The sequence below is a fragment of the Haliotis cracherodii genome, unplaced genomic scaffold, assembly GCF_022045235.1.
Source record: "Haliotis cracherodii isolate W230 unplaced genomic scaffold, xgHalCrac1.p SCAF_18, whole genome shotgun sequence".
NCBI classification, from domain to species: Eukaryota; Metazoa; Mollusca; class Gastropoda; order Lepetellida; family Haliotidae; genus Haliotis; species Haliotis cracherodii.
This window is the reverse complement of record NW_027266273.1, coordinates 19,970,125-19,991,453: the sequence shown is the minus strand read 5'-3', so window position 1 is coordinate 19,991,453 and position 21,329 is coordinate 19,970,125. Positions and strand designations below refer to the sequence as shown.

The 21,329-nt window shown below is 44.1% G+C and overlaps 1 protein-coding gene across 1 annotated transcript in view; it reads right to left on the bottom strand.

The window, feature by feature from the left end:
- LOC139465859 (uncharacterized) overlaps nucleotides 1-16,824 on the bottom strand; it is an 82,324-nt gene extending 65,500 nt beyond the window's left edge. The window contains exons 1-7 of the mRNA XM_071247816.1: nucleotides 16,313-16,824; nucleotides 11,416-11,499; nucleotides 9,604-9,754; nucleotides 9,293-9,468; nucleotides 3,798-3,928; nucleotides 1,986-2,124; nucleotides 401-524 (exon numbers count right to left, since the gene is read on the bottom strand). Of these exons, the coding sequence (XP_071103917.1) occupies nucleotides 401-524; nucleotides 1,986-2,124; nucleotides 3,798-3,928; nucleotides 9,293-9,468; nucleotides 9,604-9,754; nucleotides 11,416-11,499; nucleotides 16,313-16,481 (974 nt within the window). The 5' untranslated portion in view covers nucleotides 16,482-16,824. The remainder of the gene's footprint in view (nucleotides 1-400; nucleotides 525-1,985; nucleotides 2,125-3,797; nucleotides 3,929-9,292; nucleotides 9,469-9,603; nucleotides 9,755-11,415; nucleotides 11,500-16,312) is intronic.
- Between the last annotated feature and the right edge of the window lie 4,505 nt (nucleotides 16,825-21,329).

Genomic DNA, 21,329 nt, shown 5'->3' with positions numbered 1-21,329 from the left:
ATGGGTGAGATTCTACTGATCATTCTCTGAGTGGTCTTAGTGTAAAACATACTGCTAACAAGAAGGATACGTAATGATGTCACAATGGAATACAATTTCAATGCAGCTATGTCTCATGGAAGAGATTGTTTTATCTCAACCAAGCGATATCTCCTGTGGATGTGTTTTGGATGAACATGTTCTACCCCATAACTCTTTATAGATTCATTGTGAGCACATTTGATCCCAAATATGATAACTCCATACTTTTTCTATTTTTCTTTCACAGCCCCGCCGCCCATAAGAAAAAGCGGTCCAAGAAAAAATGAAACATAAAAATATTCATCTTTATTATTATTTATAAATAAATAAATATATAAAAGTAAATAAATACAGCATCAAAATATATTGTGAAGCTTACTTGAGGCATGGATGCTTGCTGACAAGTGCAAGTTTAAGGCCCTTGAGCGTCAGTGATGACTTGAGAGCGGGGAAACATGATCCGGGCATCCCACCACAGCTTCCCTGGGTTATCTGATCCTGCGCTGAAGGTCACAGTTCAAGGTTGCCAGTCAGAAATACAGATAATGTCCACAAGCTTATAGTCAAACAAATGAAAGTATCACCCATAAATGCAAGAGATAGAATTAGGAATCATCATACAAGAAAGTCAGTCATTATTATACAAATACATATATCATGCAAAAACAATAACCCAAGGACCCAACTCCTGAGGTGGTCTGATTGGACCAAGGCCACAGGCCCCTGAAAGGGTTGGTTCTGAGGGCCCTTGTTTTCGCATAATGACCTCGTCGCAAGTAATCATTTGCTTTGTTATACCGAAATTCACTTTAAAATTTATGAATCCTTTAAACCACCCTCCATTCATAACAGTAACTTTGTTGCAAATCATGAAATGTTAGTACCAGAAGCCATCTTGTTTACTAGCAGACGAGTCAATATTCATCACGTGACCGGTCAATACTGATCATGTGACGAGTCACTATTCGAGGTCAGTGTCGGTCACATGATATTGGGGTCAACATTCGAAAGTATTTTTCTTTTCATCACATGGTACGGATTAACCAATGACATGGCAAGATTCTTAATAAAGGAATAACAAAATGATAATGCAGTATATCATGATATAATATCTGTTGTGTCATCACTTATTGACCTCGTCACAACTGACTGTTTGACATACAGTACTGTGTATTTGCTGGCAGGCACAAGAAGGAGCACGTAGATAAGTATTTCATCCACCTTCAGTGTCAAAGTATACTAGACATTTCAGCTCATGAAATAACTTGTGATGGCCCAAATTTACCGGACTTCGGTCCTGTTTCCGGAACCATAGTTTGAACACTTCGGACAGAGGATAGCAACAGTCAGATTACAAGGTAGTTAGTTGCTACATTTGTCTTGGGTGGATTTGAAACTGTATGCAACCAACTGCTTTTATTCTGCTGAATATGGTGAAGTTGTGAGTAGGAGGAACTGCAGTGTAGGCAATATTCCCCAACACACCAATTTGTGAGTCCACAATGACTTGATCCAGAGAGATAGACAACAGATAAATCCATGAAGACTTTCAAAATGAGCAGCCTTAATAAAGGCTTAATTCCTTTTGACCAATCCATATGTAGTGGGCATAAAATGTTTGAGTCATATATTTGATTCACAGCATGTCTTTCTTAGGTCAGACACCTTGTCCACATGACCAAAGAAGTTATCCCCACCTGACAAGGTAAGGATGTCGTCTCACATATATTTCCTATCTTGTAAAATTAAATATTTTGTACATTAATTTACCGATTACACTCTATTTCCTTACACAGCATGCCTTCCATGTTACTGGTACTGACATTTTCATATCTACATCCTGTCGAAATCCTGATCAGCAACATTGTGGGATGTCAGCACTCCTTACCATACATTGTCAGTTTAGATCTATGACACTATTTTGTTGTGTAGCGGACATTTATTTGTGTACCAATGAACTTTACCTGTAGCATACACAGATATCCTGTAAGCACCCCCACAGGTCTGGGCGAAGTCTCCCTGACACTTGGAGTTACATTCTGTCTCCTTAGAGGCCAAGGCATAGCGGGTGTGGCTGTCTCCGCAGAAGCACTGGTTTGTATACTGAAAGGGGAACACAGATATCAGACTAGGCCACAGTCTTGAACCCTCACATGAGTCCTACCATGGACCTGAACTCTTGCGTGAGTCCTACCATGGACCTGAACCCTTGCGTGAGTCCTACCATGGACCTGAACCCTTGCATGAGCCCTACCATGGACCTGAACCCTTGCATGAGTCTGACCATGGACCTGAACCCTCACATCAGCCCTACCATGGACCTGAACCCTTGCGTGAGTCCTGCCATGGACCTGAACTCTTGTGTGAGTCTTGCCATGGACCTGAACCCTCACATCAGCCCTACCATGGACCTGAACTCTTGCATGAGTCCTACCATGGACCTGAACCCTTGCATGAGTCTTACCATGGACCTGAACCCTTGCATGAGTCTTACCATGGACCTGAACCCTTGCATGAGTCCTACCATGGACCTGAACCCTTGCATGAGTCCTACCATGGACCTGAACCCTTGCATGAGTCCTTCCATGGACTTAAACTCTTGCATGAGTCCTACCATGGACTTGAACCCTTGCATGAGTCCTACCATGGACCTGAACCCTTGCATGAGTCCTACCATGGACCTGAACCCTTGCATGAGTCCTACCATGGACCTGAACCCTTGCATGAGTCCTACCATGGACCTGAACCCTTGCATGAGTCCTACCATGGACCTGAACTCTTGTGTGAGTCTTACCATGGACCTGAACCCTTGCGTGAGTCCTACCATGGACCTGAACCCTTGCATGAGTCCTACCATGGACCTCAACCCTTGCATGAGTCCTACCATGGACCTGAACCCTTGCATGAGTCCTACCATGGACCTGAACTCTTGTGTGAGTCTTACCATGGACCTCAACCCTTGCGTGAGTCCTACCATGGACCTGAACCCTTGCGTGAGTCCTACCATGGACCTGAATCCTTGCATGAATCTTCCCATGGACCTGAACCCTTGCGCGAGTCCTACCATGGACCTGAACCCTTGCATGAGCCCTACCATGGACCTGAACCCTTGCATGAGTCCTACCATGGACCTGAACTCTTGCATGAGTCTGACCATGGACCTGAACCCTTGCATGAGTCTTACCATGGACCTGAACCCTTGCATGAGTCTTACCATGGACCTGAACCCTTGCATGAGTCCTACCATGGACCTGAACCCTTGCATGAGTCCTACCATGGACCTGAACCCTTGCATGAGTCCTTCCATGGACTTAAACCCTTGCATGAGTCCTACCATGGACCTGAACCCTTGCATGAGTCCTACCATGGACCTGAACTCTTGTGTGAGTCTTACCATGGACCTGAACCCTTGCGTGAGTCCTACCATGGACCTGAACCCTTGCATGAGTCCTACCATGGACTTCAACCCTTGCATGAGTCCTACCATGGACCTGAACCCTTGCATGAGTCCTACCATGGACCTGAACTCTTGTGTGAGTCTTACCATGGACCTCAACCCTTGCGTGAGTCCTACCATGGACCTGAACCCTTGCGTGAGTCCTACCATGGACCTGAATCCTTGCATGAATCTTCCCATGGACCTGAACCCTTGCACGAGTCCTACCATGGACCTGAACCCTCGCATGAGTCCTACCATGGACCTGAACCCTCGCATGAATCCTACAATGGATCTAAGCTCCACCATGGACCTGAACCCTTGCAGCACATCCACTCACCTCTACTCCAGCATAACGGTAGCCCTTCTGTTTGCAGTGACTGATGCAGACATCAGGAGTCATGGAGGAGGATGTCATATATGCCGATGGTAGCAGGCGAACACGACCATCTATGAAGCATCCAATGTAAGCTGGAACAAGTATATGAGAGAGAGAATGGATGTAAAGTTCTTCATTATGAGGAACACAACTTTTAGGCGTATATGCTTACTCCTTCATCTGGTGAATGTATTCAAGGATCAAACGGAGCAATATCCATTACCTCCGCCATCAGATAATAGACACAATCAAGAAGCCCCGACACCATGCTAAAACTTCTCCACCCAAGAGACATGCCATGACTGAACTCATGAACAACCCAGATTTCTTGCAGCTCTTTAACAACACCCTCTCTGTCGTGACCACCTATCTCACTATCCAGAAAGACCCTACTGCTTAACTAGAACGTCAACAGAAGACCCTGAAAGATCTCCACCAGAACAGAGAGGTAACCGACACCATCTTCAACCATGGGACCCCATCAATTCCGGAGCCCCTTAAAGTGTGACAGTCAAGATCCACAAGAACCGACCAAAAGCCAGTATAGCAGTCCTCTCTAGAGGACCTTTGTTCTACAACACTGCCCATTACCTCTCCCGCCTTCCAGCCCTTAGGCAAAAATGGCAAGTCCTACATCAGCCATTCCTCCTCCTTCATCAACCAGTTGAAAGAAGCAAACCTCACGGGCACCATAATAAGCTATGATGTGATCGCCCCCTTCACTAACATCCCTCTACGAGAAGCCCTTGACATCCTCCACAAGCTCCAAACCAGAATTGACAACCTCGACACAAAACTGACCATAGACAGCATCATCAACCTCGCCTCTAGCTGCTTTGACACCTCATATTTCACCTTCAACAACAAGATCTACAAGAAATTCCACGGACTGCCCTTGGGTCCCCTGTCTCCACTCATCACTGAAAATCTTAATGACCTCCTCCTACAACTCCTGCCACCATCCCCAGATAAAACAAGCCATCATCGCCATCATCACCAGACATGCCAAAACCATTTACCACCCTGATGCCCTCAGCAGTCAACTGAACCATCTAAACAAACCTTCACTTCCCTGAACAGTTACCCTGCCCACCTAGTCTCCAGAACCATCAACAAGACCCTCAAGAACTCCGAGCCTAGACCAAAACCTGCCCCACCACCCATCAGTATCTCCATACCATACCAAGGCCCTGTCAGACATCAGATTTCCTGCCTCATCAAGGACAAAGCTAACATAGATGTCATCTTTTCCAGCAGCAAGACCATCAAGACCCATCTGCATGCCAATGGCTGAGGCACCAGCAGCAAAAGTCCCAACCCTAGCAGATTTATATACCAGATCTCCTGCAGCTGTGGCCACCAATACGTTGGAGAAACCCTCAGACCTCTCCACACCAGACTCAAAGAACATCAGACCTCTGTCAACACACTAGACCGGAAATCTGCAATTTCCGAAATCATCATAAAGAACCAAGACCATACCATCATGTGGTAAGCTTCCTAAGTCCTCTCCACCAACAACAACTGGCGTCATAGGAAACTACAAAAGGCCATTGTCTTGTGCTTGGGACTTACTGATTCATAAATCTATCTGAAGCATTGTCTGTGAATCAAGGCTAAATAATCAAGTTGGTTTCCATCCAATTGGCTTCCTTTTGTCCATTGCTTATTACCTATTTGTGCTTTTATTACAAATCATAGTTAAGTCCTGGCTTCCAGTGCTACCTTAACTCCTGGCTTCCAGTGCTAACTTAACTCCTGGCTTCAATTTGACCTTCAATCACTTATCAGCACTAGCTACTGAAGTCGGCAACGAAGGCCTGTCTCTGGTGTGTGTTACTTACTGTAGTTGGCAATGAAGGCCTGTCCCTGGTGTGTGTTGCTTACTGTAGTTGGCAATGGAGGCCTGTCTCTGGTGTGTGTTACTTACTGTAGTTGGCAATGAAGGCCTGTCTCTGGTGCGTGTTACTTACAGTAGTTGGCAATGAAGGCCTGTCCCTGGTGTGTGTTACTTACTGTAGTTGGCAATGAAGGCCTGTCCCTGGTGTGTGTTACTTACTGTAGTTGGCAATGAAGGCCTGTCTCTGGTGTGTGTTACTTACAGTAGTTGGCAATGAAGGCCTGTCTCTGGTGTGTGTTACTTACTGTAGTTGGCAATGAAGGCCTGTCCCTGGTGTGTGTTACTTACTGTAGTTGGCAATGAAGGCCTGTCCCTGGTGTGTGTTACTTACTGTAGTTGGCAATGAAGGCCTGTCCCTGGTGTGTGTTACTTACTGTAGTTGGCAATGAAGGCCTGTCTCTGGTGTGTGTTACTTACTGTAGTTGGCAATGAAGGCCTGTCCCTGGTGTGTGTTACTTACAGTAGTTGGCAATGAAGGCCTGTCTCTGGTGTGTGTTACTTACTGTAGTTGGCAATGAAGGCCTGTCTCTGGTGTGTGTTACTTACAGTAGTTGGCAATGAAGGCCTGTCTCTGGTGTGTGTTACTTACTGTAGTTGGCAATGAAGGCCTGTCTCTGGTGTGTGTTACTTACTGTAGTTGGCAATGAAGGCCTGTCCCTGGTGTGAGTTACTTACTGTAGTTGGCAATGAAGGCCTGTCCCTGGTGTGTGTTACTTACTGTAGTTGGCAATGAAGGCCTGTCCCTGGTCTGTGTTACTTACTGTAGTTGACAATGAAGGCCTGTCCCTGGTGTGTGTTACTTACTGTAGTTGGCAATGAAGGCCTGTCCCTGGTGTGTGTTACTTACAGTAGTTGGCAATGAAGGCCTGTCCCTGGTGAGTGTTACTTACTGTAGTTGGCAATGAAGGCCTGTCTCTGGTGTGTGTTACTTACAGTAGTTGGCAATGAAGGCCTGTCCCTGGTGTGTGTTACTTACTGTAGTTGGCAATGAAGGCCTGTCCCTGGTGTGTGTTACTTACAGTAGTTGGCAATGAAGGCCTGTCCCTGGTGTGTGTTACTTACTGTAGTTGGCAATGAAGGCCTGTCTCTGGTGTGTGTTACTTACAGTAGTTGGCAATGAAGGCCTGTCCCTGGTGTGTGTTACTTACTGTAGTTGGCAATGAAGGCCTGTCCCTGGTGAGTGTTACTGACTGTAGTTGACAATGAAGGCCTGTCTCTGGTGTGTGTTACTTACTGTAGTTGGCAATGAAGGCCTGTCTCTGGTGTGTGTTACTTACAGTAGTTGGCAATGAAGGCCTGTCTCTGGTGTGTGTTACTTACTGTAGTTGGCAATGAAGGCCTGTCCCTGGTGTGTGTTACTTACTGTAGTTGGCAATGAAGGCCTGTCCCTGGTGTGTGTTACTTACAGTAGTTGGCAATGAAGGCCTGTCTCTGGTGTGTGTTACTTACAGTAGTTGGCAATGAAGGCCTGTCCCTGGTGTGTGTTACTTACTGTAGTTGGCAATGAAGGACAGTCCCTGGTGTGTGTTACTTACAGTAGTTGGCAATGAAGGCCTGTCTCTGGTGTGTGTTACTTACTGTAGTTGGCAATGAAGGCCTGTCTCTGGTGTGTGTTACTTACTGTAGTTGGCAATGAAGGCCTGTCCCTGGTGTGTGTTACTTACAGTAGTTGGAAATGAAGGCCTGTCTCTGGTGTGTGTTACTTACTGTAGTTGGCAATGAAGGCCTGTCTCTGGTGTGTGTTACTTACTGTAGTTGGCAATGAAGGCCTGTCTCTGGTGTGTGTTACTTACAGTAGTTAGCAATGAAGGCCTGTTTCTGGTGTGTGTTACTTACTGTAGTTGGCAATGAAGGCCTGTCTCTGGTGTGTGTTACTTACTGTAGTTGGCAATGAAGGCCTGTCCCTGGTGTGTGTTACTTACTGTAGTTGGCAATGAAGGCCTGTCCCTGGTGTGTGTTACTTACTGTAGTTGGCAATGAAGGCCTGTCTCTGGTGTGTGTTACTTACTGTAGTTGGCAATGAAGGCCTGTCTCTGGTGTGTGTTACTTACTGTAGTTGGCAATGAAGGCCTGTCCCTGGTGTGTGTTACTTACTGTAGTTGGCAATGAAGGCCTGTCTCTGGTGTGTGTTACTTACAGTAGTTGGCAATGAAGGCCTGTCCCTGGTGTGTGTTACTTACTGTAGTTGGCAATGAAGGCCTGTCCCTGGTGTGTGTTACTTACAGTAGTTGGCAATGAAGGCCTGTCCCTGGTGTGTGTTACTTACAGTAGTTGGCAATGAAGGCCTGTCCCTGGTGTGTGTTACTTACAGTAGTTGGCAATGAAGGCCTGTCTCTGGTGTGTGTTACTTACAGTAGTTGGCAATGACGGCCGGTCTCTGGTGTGTGTTACTTACTGTAGTTGGCAATGAAGGCCTGTCCCTGGTGTGTGTTACTTACAGTAGTTGGCAATGAAGGCCTGTCTCTGGTGTGTGTTACTTACTGTAGTTGGCAATGAAGGCCTGTCCCTGGTGTGTGTTACTTACAGTAGTTGGCAATGAAGGCCTGTCTCTGGTGTGTGTTACTTACTGTAGTTGGCAATGAAGGCCTGTCCCTGGTGTGTGTTACTTACAGTAGTTGGAAATGAAGGCCTGTCTCTGGTGTGTGTTACTTACAGTAGTTGGCAATGAAGGCCTGTCTCTGGTGTGTGTTACTTACAGTAGTTGGCAATGAAGGCCTGTCTCTGGTGTGTGTTACTTACTGTAGTTGGCAATGAAGGCCTGTCTCTGGTGTGTGTTACTTACTGTAGTTGGCAATGAAGGCCTGTCTCTGGTGTGTGTTAGTTACTGTAGTTGGCAATGAAGGCCTGTCTCTGGTGTGTGTTACTTACTGTAGTTGGCAATGAAGGCCTGTCTCTGGTGTGTGTTACTTACAGTAGTTGGCAATGAAGGCCTGTCTCTGGTGTGTGTTACTTACTGTAGTTGGCAATGAAGGCCTGTCTCTGGTGTGTGTTAGTTACTGTAGTTGGCAATGAAGGCCGGTCTCTGGTGTGTGTTACTTACTGTAGTTGGCAATGAAGGCCTGTCTCTGGTGTGTGTTAGTTACTGTAGTTGGCAATGAAGGCCTGTCTCTGGTGTGTGTTACTTACAGTAGTTGGCAATGAAGGCCTGTCCCTGGTGTGTGTTACTTACTGTAGTTGGCAATGAAGGCCTGTCCCTGGTGTGTGTTACTTACTGTAGTTGGCAATGAAGGCCTGTCTCTGGTGTGTGTTACTTACTGTAGTTGGCAATGAAGGCCTGTCTCTGGTGTGTGTTACTTACAGTAGTTGGCAATGAAGGCCTGTCTCTGGTGTGTGTTAGTTACTGTAGTTGGCAATGAAGGCCTGTCTCTGGTGTGTGTTACTTACAGTAGTTGGCAATGAAGGCCTGTCCCTGGTGTGTGTTACTTACTGTAGTTGGCAATGAAGGCCTGTCCCTGGTGTGTGTTACTTACTGTAGTTGGCAATGAAGGCCTGTCTCTGGTGTGTGTTACTTACTGTAGTTGGCAATGAAGGCCTGTCTCTGGTGTGTGTTACTTACTGTAGTTGGCAATGAAGGCCTGTCCTTGGGCTTGGCCAGGCTTGCTGTACTGCCCGTTCCAAGTCCATTGAATGTCTGGGCTGATAGCAAATGGTGTCTCAGACAAGTCAATCTTGAAGTTCCCATGCGGTGTGCAGTTGAGAGAACTGGAGAAGCTGTCTCCAGCACATCCATAGCTGTAAGAGTGAGTCATTCTTTAACGGAGGAATCATGACATCAGTTGCATCATGGCATGTCAGTCAAATGGAAGAGGAAAATCCAAATGGTTAGTGGTATAAACAAAATTTAAAAGGTTGCCAAATAGCGCTTACCATATATGGTTTGGTCCAATCTGTTTGGTGAATGTATAGTCTGTGATGTCTACATTAAAGGTGTCGACATGCAGTCTGATCTTGGTGAACTCCGTCCTCCCCCATTGGCTGTATACCTGTGCTGGGGACATGCTCCCACAACTGTCAGATCCTGTACAAACATCAGTCACATCCTACACAAACATCGGTCACATCCTACACAAACATCGGTCACATCCTACACAAACATCGGCCAGATCCTACACAAACATCGGTCACATCCTACACAAACATCGGTCACATCCTACACAAACATTGGCCTGATCCTACACAAACATCAACCACATCCTACACAAACACTGATCATATCCTATGCAAACATCGGCCAGATCCTACACAAACATTGGCCTGATCCTACACAAACATCGGTCACATCCTACACAAACATCGGTCACATCCTACACAGAAATCGGTCACCTCCTACACAAACATCAGTCACATCCTACACAAACATAGGTAACATCCTACACAAACATCAGTCACATCCTACACAAACATCGGTCACATCCTACACAAACATCGGCCAGATCCTACACAAACATCGGTCACATCCTACACAAACATTAGTCACATCCTTCACAAACATCAGTCACATTCTAAACAAAATTTGGTCACATCCTACACAAACATCGGTCACATCCTACAAAAACATCAGTCACATTCTAAACAAAATTTGGTCACATCCTACACAAACATCTGTCACATCCTACACAAACATCGGTCACATTCTACACAAAAATCAGTCACATTCTACACAAACATTAGTCACATCCTACACAAAAATCGGTCACATCCTACACAAAATTTGGTCACATCCTACACAAACATCGGTCACATCCTACACAAACATCAGTCACATCCTACACAAACATCAGTCACATTCTAAACAAAATTTGGTCACATCCTACACAAACATCGGTCACATCCTACACAAACATCGGTCACATTCTAAACAAAATTTGGTCACATCCTACACAAACATCGGTCACATCCTACACAAACATTAGTCACATTCTAAACAAAATTTGGTCACATCCTACACAAACATCGGTCACATCCTACACAAACATGAGTCACATCCTACACAACCATTGGTTACATCTTACACAAACATCGGTCACATCCTACACAAATATTGGCCTGATCCAACACAAACATCAATTACATCCTGCACAAAATTTGGTCACATCCTACACAAACATCGGTCACACCCTACACAAACATCAGTCACATTCTACACAAAAATCGGTCACATTCTACAGAAACATTAGTCACATCCTACACAAAAATCGGTCACATCCTACACAGAAATCGGTCACCTCCAACACAAACATCAGTCACATCCTACACAAACATAGGTCACATCCTACACAAACATCAGTCAAATCCTACACAAACATCGGTCACATCCTACACAAACATCGGTCACATCCTACACAAACATCGGTCATATCGTACACAAACATCGGTCACATCCTACACAAACGTCAGTCACAGTTGAACGATTACTACACACAAACATCGGTCACATCCTGCACAAACATTAGTCAGATCCAAAACAAAACATCGATCAGATTCAACACAAACATCGGTCATATCCTACACAAACATTGGTCAAATCCTACACAAACATCAGAATGTTTTGAACGTCATTTACAACTTGGCTTTTTCATTTTTTACAAATGACCACAGGTGAAACCCTGAAACACAAAAATGGAGCTGACCAATGTTTACACCGACAACATTTCTGACTGTGTGCTGCAAACCACTTACCTTTATCTTTAGAGTAGACTGCAAAGTTGTTGCTTCTCCCTGCCTTGAGAGTGAGGTATTCCTTAGGGGAGTTGGTCTTCATACCTGTACCAGACACACAGTGATACTTGTTTAAAGACAGTACAGCTGGAGACTGTCATACTGTTCACATACCTTACTGTATATTACTGGGGGAATCGGCCATACCCAGTGTCAGCCAATACCCTGATAGTAGTAAGTAATACTTTTATTTAACACTTACAGTACAAATACTTGTAACAAGAATGATTTCTCACAATGTTTCACTATCTTTTTCTTTTTGACTGAAATATCTTGGTGTCAGTTATATTCCTAGTTATGGACCCGTGAAGATTCAGTGGGTAGAATAGGTCTTCAGCAACCCATGCTTGCCTTAAAAGGCGACTATGCTTGTCGTAAAAGGCGACTAACAGGGTCGGGTGGTCAGGCTCGCTGACGTGGTTGATGCATGTCATCGATCCCAATTGCGTGGATCGATGCTCATGATGTCAATCACTGGATTGTCTGGTCCAGACTCGATTATTTACAGACCGGCGTCATATAGCTGGAATATTCCTAAGTGCGGCATTAAACAACAAACCAACCAACCAACCAACCTAGTTAAGCAGTCTTCAAAAAAGAGAGTTCACTGAAGCTGCAGAACAATATGACATACCGTAGTTTCAGTATTTCAATCCCTGGGGACAACATACATGCCACAAGCCAGTTTTTATAATCAATTACATGGTTAAGAGTTCATCTGATCCAAAATTTCACAAATTTGGTATTTAGAAGAAAGTAGGACAACACAGGAAGGAAGCAACCCTTTAATTCTCATTAGAAAGCAAAAATTCCTTCAAGAAATCACTTATAAATCATGTCTTCTGAGGGTTGGCGGTATTACCTGTATATCGGTATATAGAGGTTCACTAGTTTCCACAATAATTTTATCACAATATCATTTTTTAATGCTCAGTATATCGGGTGATTTCAAAAAGAGATTTTTATCATGTGTTTCATGTAAAACACTTGCTCAATACACAGAGCGTGCATCCGTGCATTTTTATTAAATGAGTATTCAGTATTGTGGCAAAAAAAGATTTTTCAAGTATTATGTGCAGGAGAAAATGACATCGTATCCCTTCAGCCAATTTCATTTATTAACTTCAATTATGAATTATACAATATATTGTGATATACATGTATCGCAATACGGCCTTGTGCATCATAAATATTACGATACACTTTAAACCTCCAATACCCATCCTAAATGTGATCATTTTTTTAAATTTTGACCATTGAACTGTCTTTTTGGTAAAAAGTCTGCAAACAAAGTTATTAATAAAAAGAAGTCGAGCCTTGCCAATTATTGACACAACTACTTCTGGTGAAAATAATTCTGCCTACAGTGAGATTGAGTGAATGACAGTCTCGGAAGATACCGAGGAGTACATGTATCGTATCACAGTTCTGAACACCCAATTGTGCAGCTGTTATCACCGGTATCCCTTTGGGACTGTCACTATCCACACCTACACCAGATACTATCTACATGGCCTTGACAGTGAACCTTGAGTTTGTGTGTCAATAATGTAGGGTTCTGCATGTGTTCCGAGTGATGCTGGTGGTGACACTATTACAGTTATATCGCAGCTCATTAGCAGTTTTGACATGTGATGAAGGTCAAGGATGTTTATACCCTTGTGGAAACTCTGGATCATTGTAAACAGTAATGGTAAGATGCTGTGAATAAAGTGATACTAATACAGGTCATAATTTGCATATGAATAATGAAACTAAAAAAACAAAACAAATACCAATAAACAACCCTGACATTTATTGTGAGTGAGTGAGTATGGTTTTACGCCGCTTTTAGCAATATTCCAGCAATATCCTGGCGGGGGACACCAGAAATGGGCTTCACACATTGTACCCATTTGGGGAATCGAACCCGGGTCTTCGGCGTGACGAGCGAATGCTTTGACCACGAGGCTACCCAACCGCCCCTGACATTTTTAGGTGGCAAAGAAAATGTGTCACATGAAACAAAGAACAGTGCGTACAAAAGACATCAAAATTACACAAATGCTTAAGGAAAGCATTGACAATTAAAAAACACCAGATGGCGGTCGGCTTGTACAACATCCCAAATTAGATTTTTTATGCCATGTTGGACTAATCTGGAAAAGGGGAGGGGAGGTGAAATTGGGTTTAACGTCGCGTCCAAGATTACTGCACTTATATTAATATGGGATAGAGAGGGAAAGGATCTTGGTATGTTGCAACGACATTTCATGTCAAGCCACCTCAGGCCCAGTCGTCGATTCACGTCAGTTGTACAGTATACTATAGAACAACCAACAACAGCTCACAGTTTCTGAAGTCTGCTGATGCTAGTTGGGGAAACATAAGTTTCAATTTTTAAGACAGAAAATAGCGTTGGGATGGGTAACATGGGTACTCGGGTCGGGTGGGTACTGAGTAGGACCCGAGTACCCACAGGACTACCTGGACCCATGGTTAGTCACATGATATATTGTTTAATGACAAAAATGATCTAGAACTCTATGGTTACACTACAAGACACTAATGTTCGCATTTATTCTAAACACAGCACATGAGGGTAGGGAAAACTAGAATTTCACCCTCATGTCTTTTAGTTCAAACAGATCAACACTCTGCAATAATAGATCATAACTCCTCACATGGGAGATTCTCCATGTATCCCAGTTTATACTTGATCAGTCATATTTCATGTTGCACTGCATTCAATAGTCAAATTGTACTGAGGTTCCACAACAGCAACAACTGAAACCATCCATGTAACCACAACCTAGTCAGGCATTTAACAATGGTATTTATGATAATCTAAACATGTTCACTGGTCTGTAGGGACACGGAAAGCATCATCACATTCAGTCATATCTGAATAACACAAAGGAAAGCATTGCAGCTATGCATTAATCACTGGGTGGAATTTGGGATATTTGAACTGAGAGGCTGAGTGAGTGAGTATTGTTTTATGCCGCTTTTAGCAATATTCCAGCAATATCACGGCGGGGGAAACCATGGGCTTCACACATTGTACCCATGTCGGGAATCAAACTCGGGTCTTTGGCGTGACGAGTGAATGCTTTAACCACTAGGCTACCCGACCGCCCCGAGAGGTTGAGAGATTAGGCTGTGAGAATGTTACTGGTCAAGTTAAAGTCTCAAAAAGTCAAGATCAGAAAAAAAACATGTGTTTTCCATGTACTATTCTCTAGCTTCGCTTTGATATTTAAACAATTAGATATTTATACAATTTCAGTTATTAATGTCTTCAAAAGAAGCTATTTCATTGGATATTCATACAAGTCAGAGGGGATGCCAACAGCATAATTTGTTCATAAGTAATGACCTTGACTTTCAAAGCAATCATATGCCAGAATAATCATTTTGAAATATATTGGGTTGTTTAAGTTCACTCTAACAAGTACAATAATCATGAGGTAGACACTATTGGTTAATCACTGAATCACATACACCCTATTTCTGATCACAAACACTGTTTCTCACAAGTGTTATAAACAGGCATTAATCTTGCAAAATTAATACCTTACTCTGTTGGTAAGAAGGATCTTATGAACATCCTTTGAAAATTTGAAAACAATGCATTCTTATGATAGTTTCTTACAGGTAGCTATTTCATCTATTTGTTGTTAAAATATATCAAAAAGTCAACTATTATTAAAATTATACACAAGGTTCTAATGGGACTGGTGCCTTCAGCATTAACAAGGTCTCCGTCAGTGTACACTGTACAGTCTAGATTAACAGGGTCTCAGTGTACATTGTAGTGCCCGGATTAACAAGGTTTCAGTGAACACTGTACTGTCCCGATTAACAAGGTCTCAGTGAACACTGTACAGTCCAGATTAACAAGGTCTCAGAGTACACTGTACAGTCCGGATTAACAGGGTCTCAGTGTATGCTGTAGCCTGCATTAACAGGGTCTCAGTGTACACTGTACTGTCCCGATTAACAGGGTCTCAGTGTATATTTTTCTGTCTGGATTAACAGGGTCTCAGTGTACACTGTACAGTCTAGATTAACAGGGTCTCTGTGTACAGTGTACAGTCTGGATTAACATGGTCTCAGTGTCCTCTGTACAGTCTGGATTAACAGGGTCTTAGTGTAGACTATACAGTCTGGATAAACAGTGTGTACACTGTACAGTCTGGATTAACAAGGTCTCAGTGTACATTCTGTTGTCTTCTTCCAGAAAGAAGGCATGTTCCTTGTGTGTCCAGGTTTTACTTATTATACATTTCTGCTCAGGAACTATTGAGTGTTGATATAGTTTCATTAACTCTGAACATTTCTCATTTAAAGAAATTCATAAATCATTTAGTTTTTGTCCAAAAAACGTTAAAATTGTGTTGACATTTAAAAGATACTATTTTCATGCGGTACAGTATTTGTTATCCACATACGAAGATGTAGATGATGCGGATGAAATTGCTTGAAGTGATAATCACAACAACATACAAACAGATGTTTAAAATACATATTTATAATTGAAAATATAAATTGTTCATTTTTGACTTCTGCAAATCTTGAGCAGACTTCTCCAAAGTTTAAATATAACTGACTGTTCAAACTAATAACAAAATAATAAAACATAAACCAAATTTCAGAACAGTCGAAAACATGTGATAACTCACCTGTAAGGTATATAACTCACCTGCACAGTATATAACTCACATAACTCACCTGCACAGTATATAACTCACATAACTCACCTGCACAGTATATAACTCACATAACTCACCTGCACAGTATATAACTCACATAACTCACCTGCACAGTATATAACTCACATAACTCACCTGCACAGTATATAACTCACATAACTCACCTGCACAGTACAGTGAAGCTCCAATATTTTGTTGCAGATACAAGATATATTCCCCGTCAGTAGCGTTTCCAGTCTGTTGCTTCACATCCACGCAGGAATGGAACACTCCATGAACATTCAAGACAAATAGTACCAAAATAAAACATTCTTCCAAACAGTTTCTCTTCATTATGATAACAAAGTGTCTGTCAGTTAAAATAGGGTTGAGAGTAGACCTTGGAATAAATATAACGAAGCAAGTTCTCCTATTCACAAATTCTTGCCTGAATCAATTGTCCCTCTGACATGATCTACTCGAGGCTACTCATTGTCACATCTGAGAACTCTAGTAGGACTGCTCACGACTTCCAGCGATGGTATCCTGTTGTGTAATGTCCCTTCTGCCTCTTCAGTCTCTCAGTCTTTGAATCAACAAATTAACATTAGCAAAGATAACAATTCGAAATTTGTCAGCTGGGAGAACGACTTGCAAACTTATTTATGATCTAAGTCCACATACAACGGACACACACCATCACACTGTGTGTCTTTGATAAGCTATCACAGCTATCACTGTTTGATATCTATCAGTAGGCATTGTGTCTGAAAATGACTACAATCATTATCTGCTCAGTGAAATAACTAATGATAACAATTCATTGTTAACAGATATATTATGTATACAGTTTTTAGTAGGTATTTACAGATCACTGATTATTAACATGGTGTTAAAGATAGATTAAGGGAAAACAATCTACTGTCCCTTTAAAAAGTCTCACCGCTTGCTCCCATATACAAGTACTTGCAACTATCTAGAGACTTATGACTGGTCTCTTGGGTCACCGACTTTAAATAAAAGTTGGCCTTCATCTGCTGGTCAAGAGGCCATGCTACCGGTAAGGATGACCCTGAGAGGGGGTAGCTTGCTGGTCAAGCCAGTCATGCAGTAAACAACAGAACATCGGAGCAAATTTGGGGAGCGTGGTCAGGGAAGTGTGAAGCCTGCTTGTATAGTGAACTGGACATAGAGTCTTTGATCAGGGCGTGATGCTTGGTTGCATAATGAACTGGACCCAGAGCCTGTGATCAGGTTCTGAAGCCTGGTTGTACAATGAACTGGACCCAGAGCCTGTGATCAAGGAGACGTGAAGCCTTGTTGTAAAATGAACTGGACCCAGAGTCTGTGATCAAGGAGACGTGAAGCTTGGTTGTACAATGAACTGGACCTAGAGTCTGTGATCAGGTTGTGAAGCTTGGTTGTACAATGAACTGGACCCAGAGCTTGTGAAGCTTGGTTGTACAATGAACTGGACCCAGAGTCTGTGATCAGGGCGTGAAGCCTGGTTGTACAATGAACTGGACCCAGAGCCTGTGATCAGGGAGATGTGAAGCCTTGTTGTACAATGAACTGGACCTAGAGTCTGTGATCAAGGAGACGTGAAGCTTGGTTGTACAATGAACTGGACCCAGAGTCTGTGATCAGGTTGTGAAGCTTGGTTGTACAATGAACTGGACCCAGAGTCTGTGATCAGGTTGTGAAGCTAGGTTGTACAATGAACTGGACCCAGAGTCTTTGATCAGGGCGTAATGCTTGGTTGTATAATGAACTGGACACAGAGCCTGTGATCAGGTTCTGAAGCCTGGTTGTAAAATGAACTGGACACAGAGCCTGTGATCAGGGAGACGTGAAGCCTTGTTGTACAATGAACTGGACCCAGAGTCTGTGATCAGGATGTGAGGCTTGGTTGTACAATGAACTGGACCCAGAGTCTGTGATCAGGATGTGAAGCCTGGTTGTACAATGAACTGGACACAGAGCCTGTGATCAGGGAGACGTGAAGCCTTGTTGTACAATGAACTGGACCCAGAGTCTGTGATCAGGGCGTGAAGCCTGGTTGTACAATGAACTGGACCCAGAGTCTGTGATCAGGTTGTGAAGCCTGGTTGTACAATGAACTGGACCTAGAGTCTGTGATCAGGGTGTGAAGCGAGGTTGTACAATGAACTGGACCCAGAGTGTGTGATCAGGGAGCCTTAAGTGAGTGAGTGAGTGAGTATGGTTTTACGCCGCTTTTAGCAATATTCCAGCAATATCACGGCGGGGGACACCAGAAGTGGGCTTCACACATTGTACCCATGTCGGGACCCGGGTCTTCGGCGTGACGAGCGAACACTTTAACCACTAGGCTACCCCCCCCCCCCCCGTGAAGCCTGGTTGTACAATGAACTGGACCTAGAGTCTGTGATCAAGGAGACGTGAAGCTTGGTTGTACAATGAACTGGACCCAGAGTCTTTGATCAGGTTGTGAAGCTTGGTTGTACAATGAACTGGACCCAGAGTCTGTGATCAGGTTGTGAAGCCTGGTTGTAAAATGAACTGGATCCAGAGCCTGTGATCAGGGAGACGTGAAGCCTTGTTGTACAATGAACTGGACCCAGAGTCTGTGATCAGGATGTGAGGCTTGGTTGTACAATGAACTGGACCCAGAGTCTGTGATCAGGATGTGAAGCCTGGTTGTACAATGAACTGGACCCAGAGTCTGTGATCAGGATGTGAAGCCTTGTTGTAAAATGAACTGGACCCAGAGTCTTTGATCAGGGCGTAATGCTTGGTTGTATAATGAACTGGACCCAGAGTCTGTGATCAGGTTGTGAAGCTAGGTTGTACAATGAACTGGACCCAGAGTCTTTGATCAGGGCGTAATGCTTGGTTGTATAATGAACTGGACACAGAGCCTGTGATCAGGTTCTGAAGCCTGGTTGTAAAATGAACTGGACACAGAGTCTTTGATCAGGTTGTGAAGCTTGGTTGTACAATGAACTGGACCCAGAGTCTGTGATCAGGTTGTGAAGCCTGGTTGTAAAATGAACTGGATCCAGAGCCTGTGATCAGGGAGACGTGAAGCCTTGTTGTACAATGAACTGGACCCAGAGTCTGTGATCAGGATGTGAGGCTTGGTTGTACAATGAACTGGACCCAGAGTCTGTGATCAGGATGTGAAGCCTGGTTGTACAATGAACTGGACCCAGAGTCTGTGATCAGGATGTGAGGCTTGGTTGTACAATGAACTGGACCCAGAGCTTGTGAAGCTTGGTTGTACAATGAACTGGACCCAAAGTCTGTGATCAGGTTGTGAAGCTTGGTTGTACAATGAACTGGACCCAGAGTCTGTGATCAGGTTGTGAAGCTAGGTTGTACAATGAACTGGACCCAGAGTCTTTGATCAGGGCGTAATGCTTGGTTGTATAATGAACTGGACACAGAGCCTGTGATCAGGTTCTGAAGCCTGGTTGTAAAATGAACTGGACCCAGAGCCTGTGATCAGGGAGACGTGAAGCCTTGTTGTACAATGAACTGGACACAGAGTCTGTGATCAGGATGTGAGGCTTGGTTGTACAATGAACTGGACCCAGAGTCTGTGATCAGGATGTGAAGCCTGGTCGTACAATGAACTGGACCCAGAGTCTGTGATCAGGGCGTGAAGCCTGGTTGTACAATGAACTGGACCCAGAGTCTGTGATCAGGTTGTGAAGCCTGGTTGTACAATGAACTGGACCTAGAGTCTGTGATCAGGGTGTGAAGCGAGGTTGTACAATGAACTGGACCCAGAGTGTGTGATCAGGGAGCCTTAAGTGAGTGAGTGAGTGAGTATGGTTTTACGCCGCTTTTAGCAATATTCCAGCAATATCACGGCGGGGGACACCAGAAGTGGGTTTCACACATTGTACCCATGTCGGGACCCGGGTCTTCGGCGTGATGAGCGAACACTTTAACCACTAGGCTACCCCAACCCCCCCCCCCCCCGTGAAGCCTGGTTGTACAATGAACTGGACCTAGAGTCTGTGATCAAGGAGACGTGAAGCTTGGTTGTACAATGAACTGGACCCAGAGTCTGTGATCAGGTTGTGAAGCTTGGTTGTACAATGAACTGGACCCAGAGTCTGTGATCAGGTTGTGAAGCCTGGTTGTAAAATGAACTGGATCCAGAGCCTGTGATCAGGGAGACGTGAAGCCTTGTTGTACAATGAACTGGACCCAGAGTCTGTGATCAGGATGTGAGGCTTGGTTGTACAATGAACTGGACCCAGAGTCTGTGATCAGGATGTGAAGCCTGGTTGTACAATGAACTGGACCCAGAGCCTGTGATCAGGGAGACGTGAAGCCTTGTTGTACAATGAACTGGACCCAGAGTCTGTGATCAGGATGTGAGGCTTGGTTGTACAATGAACTGGACCCAGAGTCTGTGATCAGGATGTGAAGCCTGGTTGTACAATGAACTGGACCCAGAGTCTGTGATCAGGATGTGAAGCCTGGTTGTACAATGAACTGGACCCAGAGTCTGTGATCAGGATGTGAAGCCTTGTTGTACAATGAACTGGACCCAGAGTCTTTGATCAGGGCGTAATGCTTGGTTGTATAATGAACTGGACACAGAGCCTGTGATCAGGTTCTGAAGCCTGGTTGTAAAATGAACTGGACCCAGAGCCTGTGATCAGGGAGACGTGAAGCCTTGTTGTACAATGAACTGGACCCAGAGTCTGTGATCAGGATGTGAGGCTTGGTTGTACAATGAACTGGACCCAGAGCTTGTGAAGCTTGGTTGTACAATGAACTGGACCCAGAGTCTGTGATCAGGGCGTGAAGCCTGGTTGTACAATGAACTGGACCCAGAGCCTGTGATCAGGGAGATGTGAAGCCTTGTTGTACAATGAACTGGACCCAGAGTCTGTGATCAAGGAGACGTGAAGCTTGGTTGTACAATGAACTGGACCCAGAGTCTGTGATCAGGTTGTGAAGCCTGGTTGTACAATGAACTGGACCCAGAGTCTGTGATCAGGGCGTGAAGCCTGGTTGTACAATGAACTGGACCCAGAGCCTGTGATCAGGGAGATGTGAAGCCTTGTTGTACAATGAACTGGACCCAGAGTCTGTGATCAAGGAGACGTGAAGCTTGGTTGTACAATGAACTGGACCTAGAGTCTGTGATCAGGTTGTGAAGCCTGGTTGTACAATGAACTGGACCCAGAGTCTGTGATC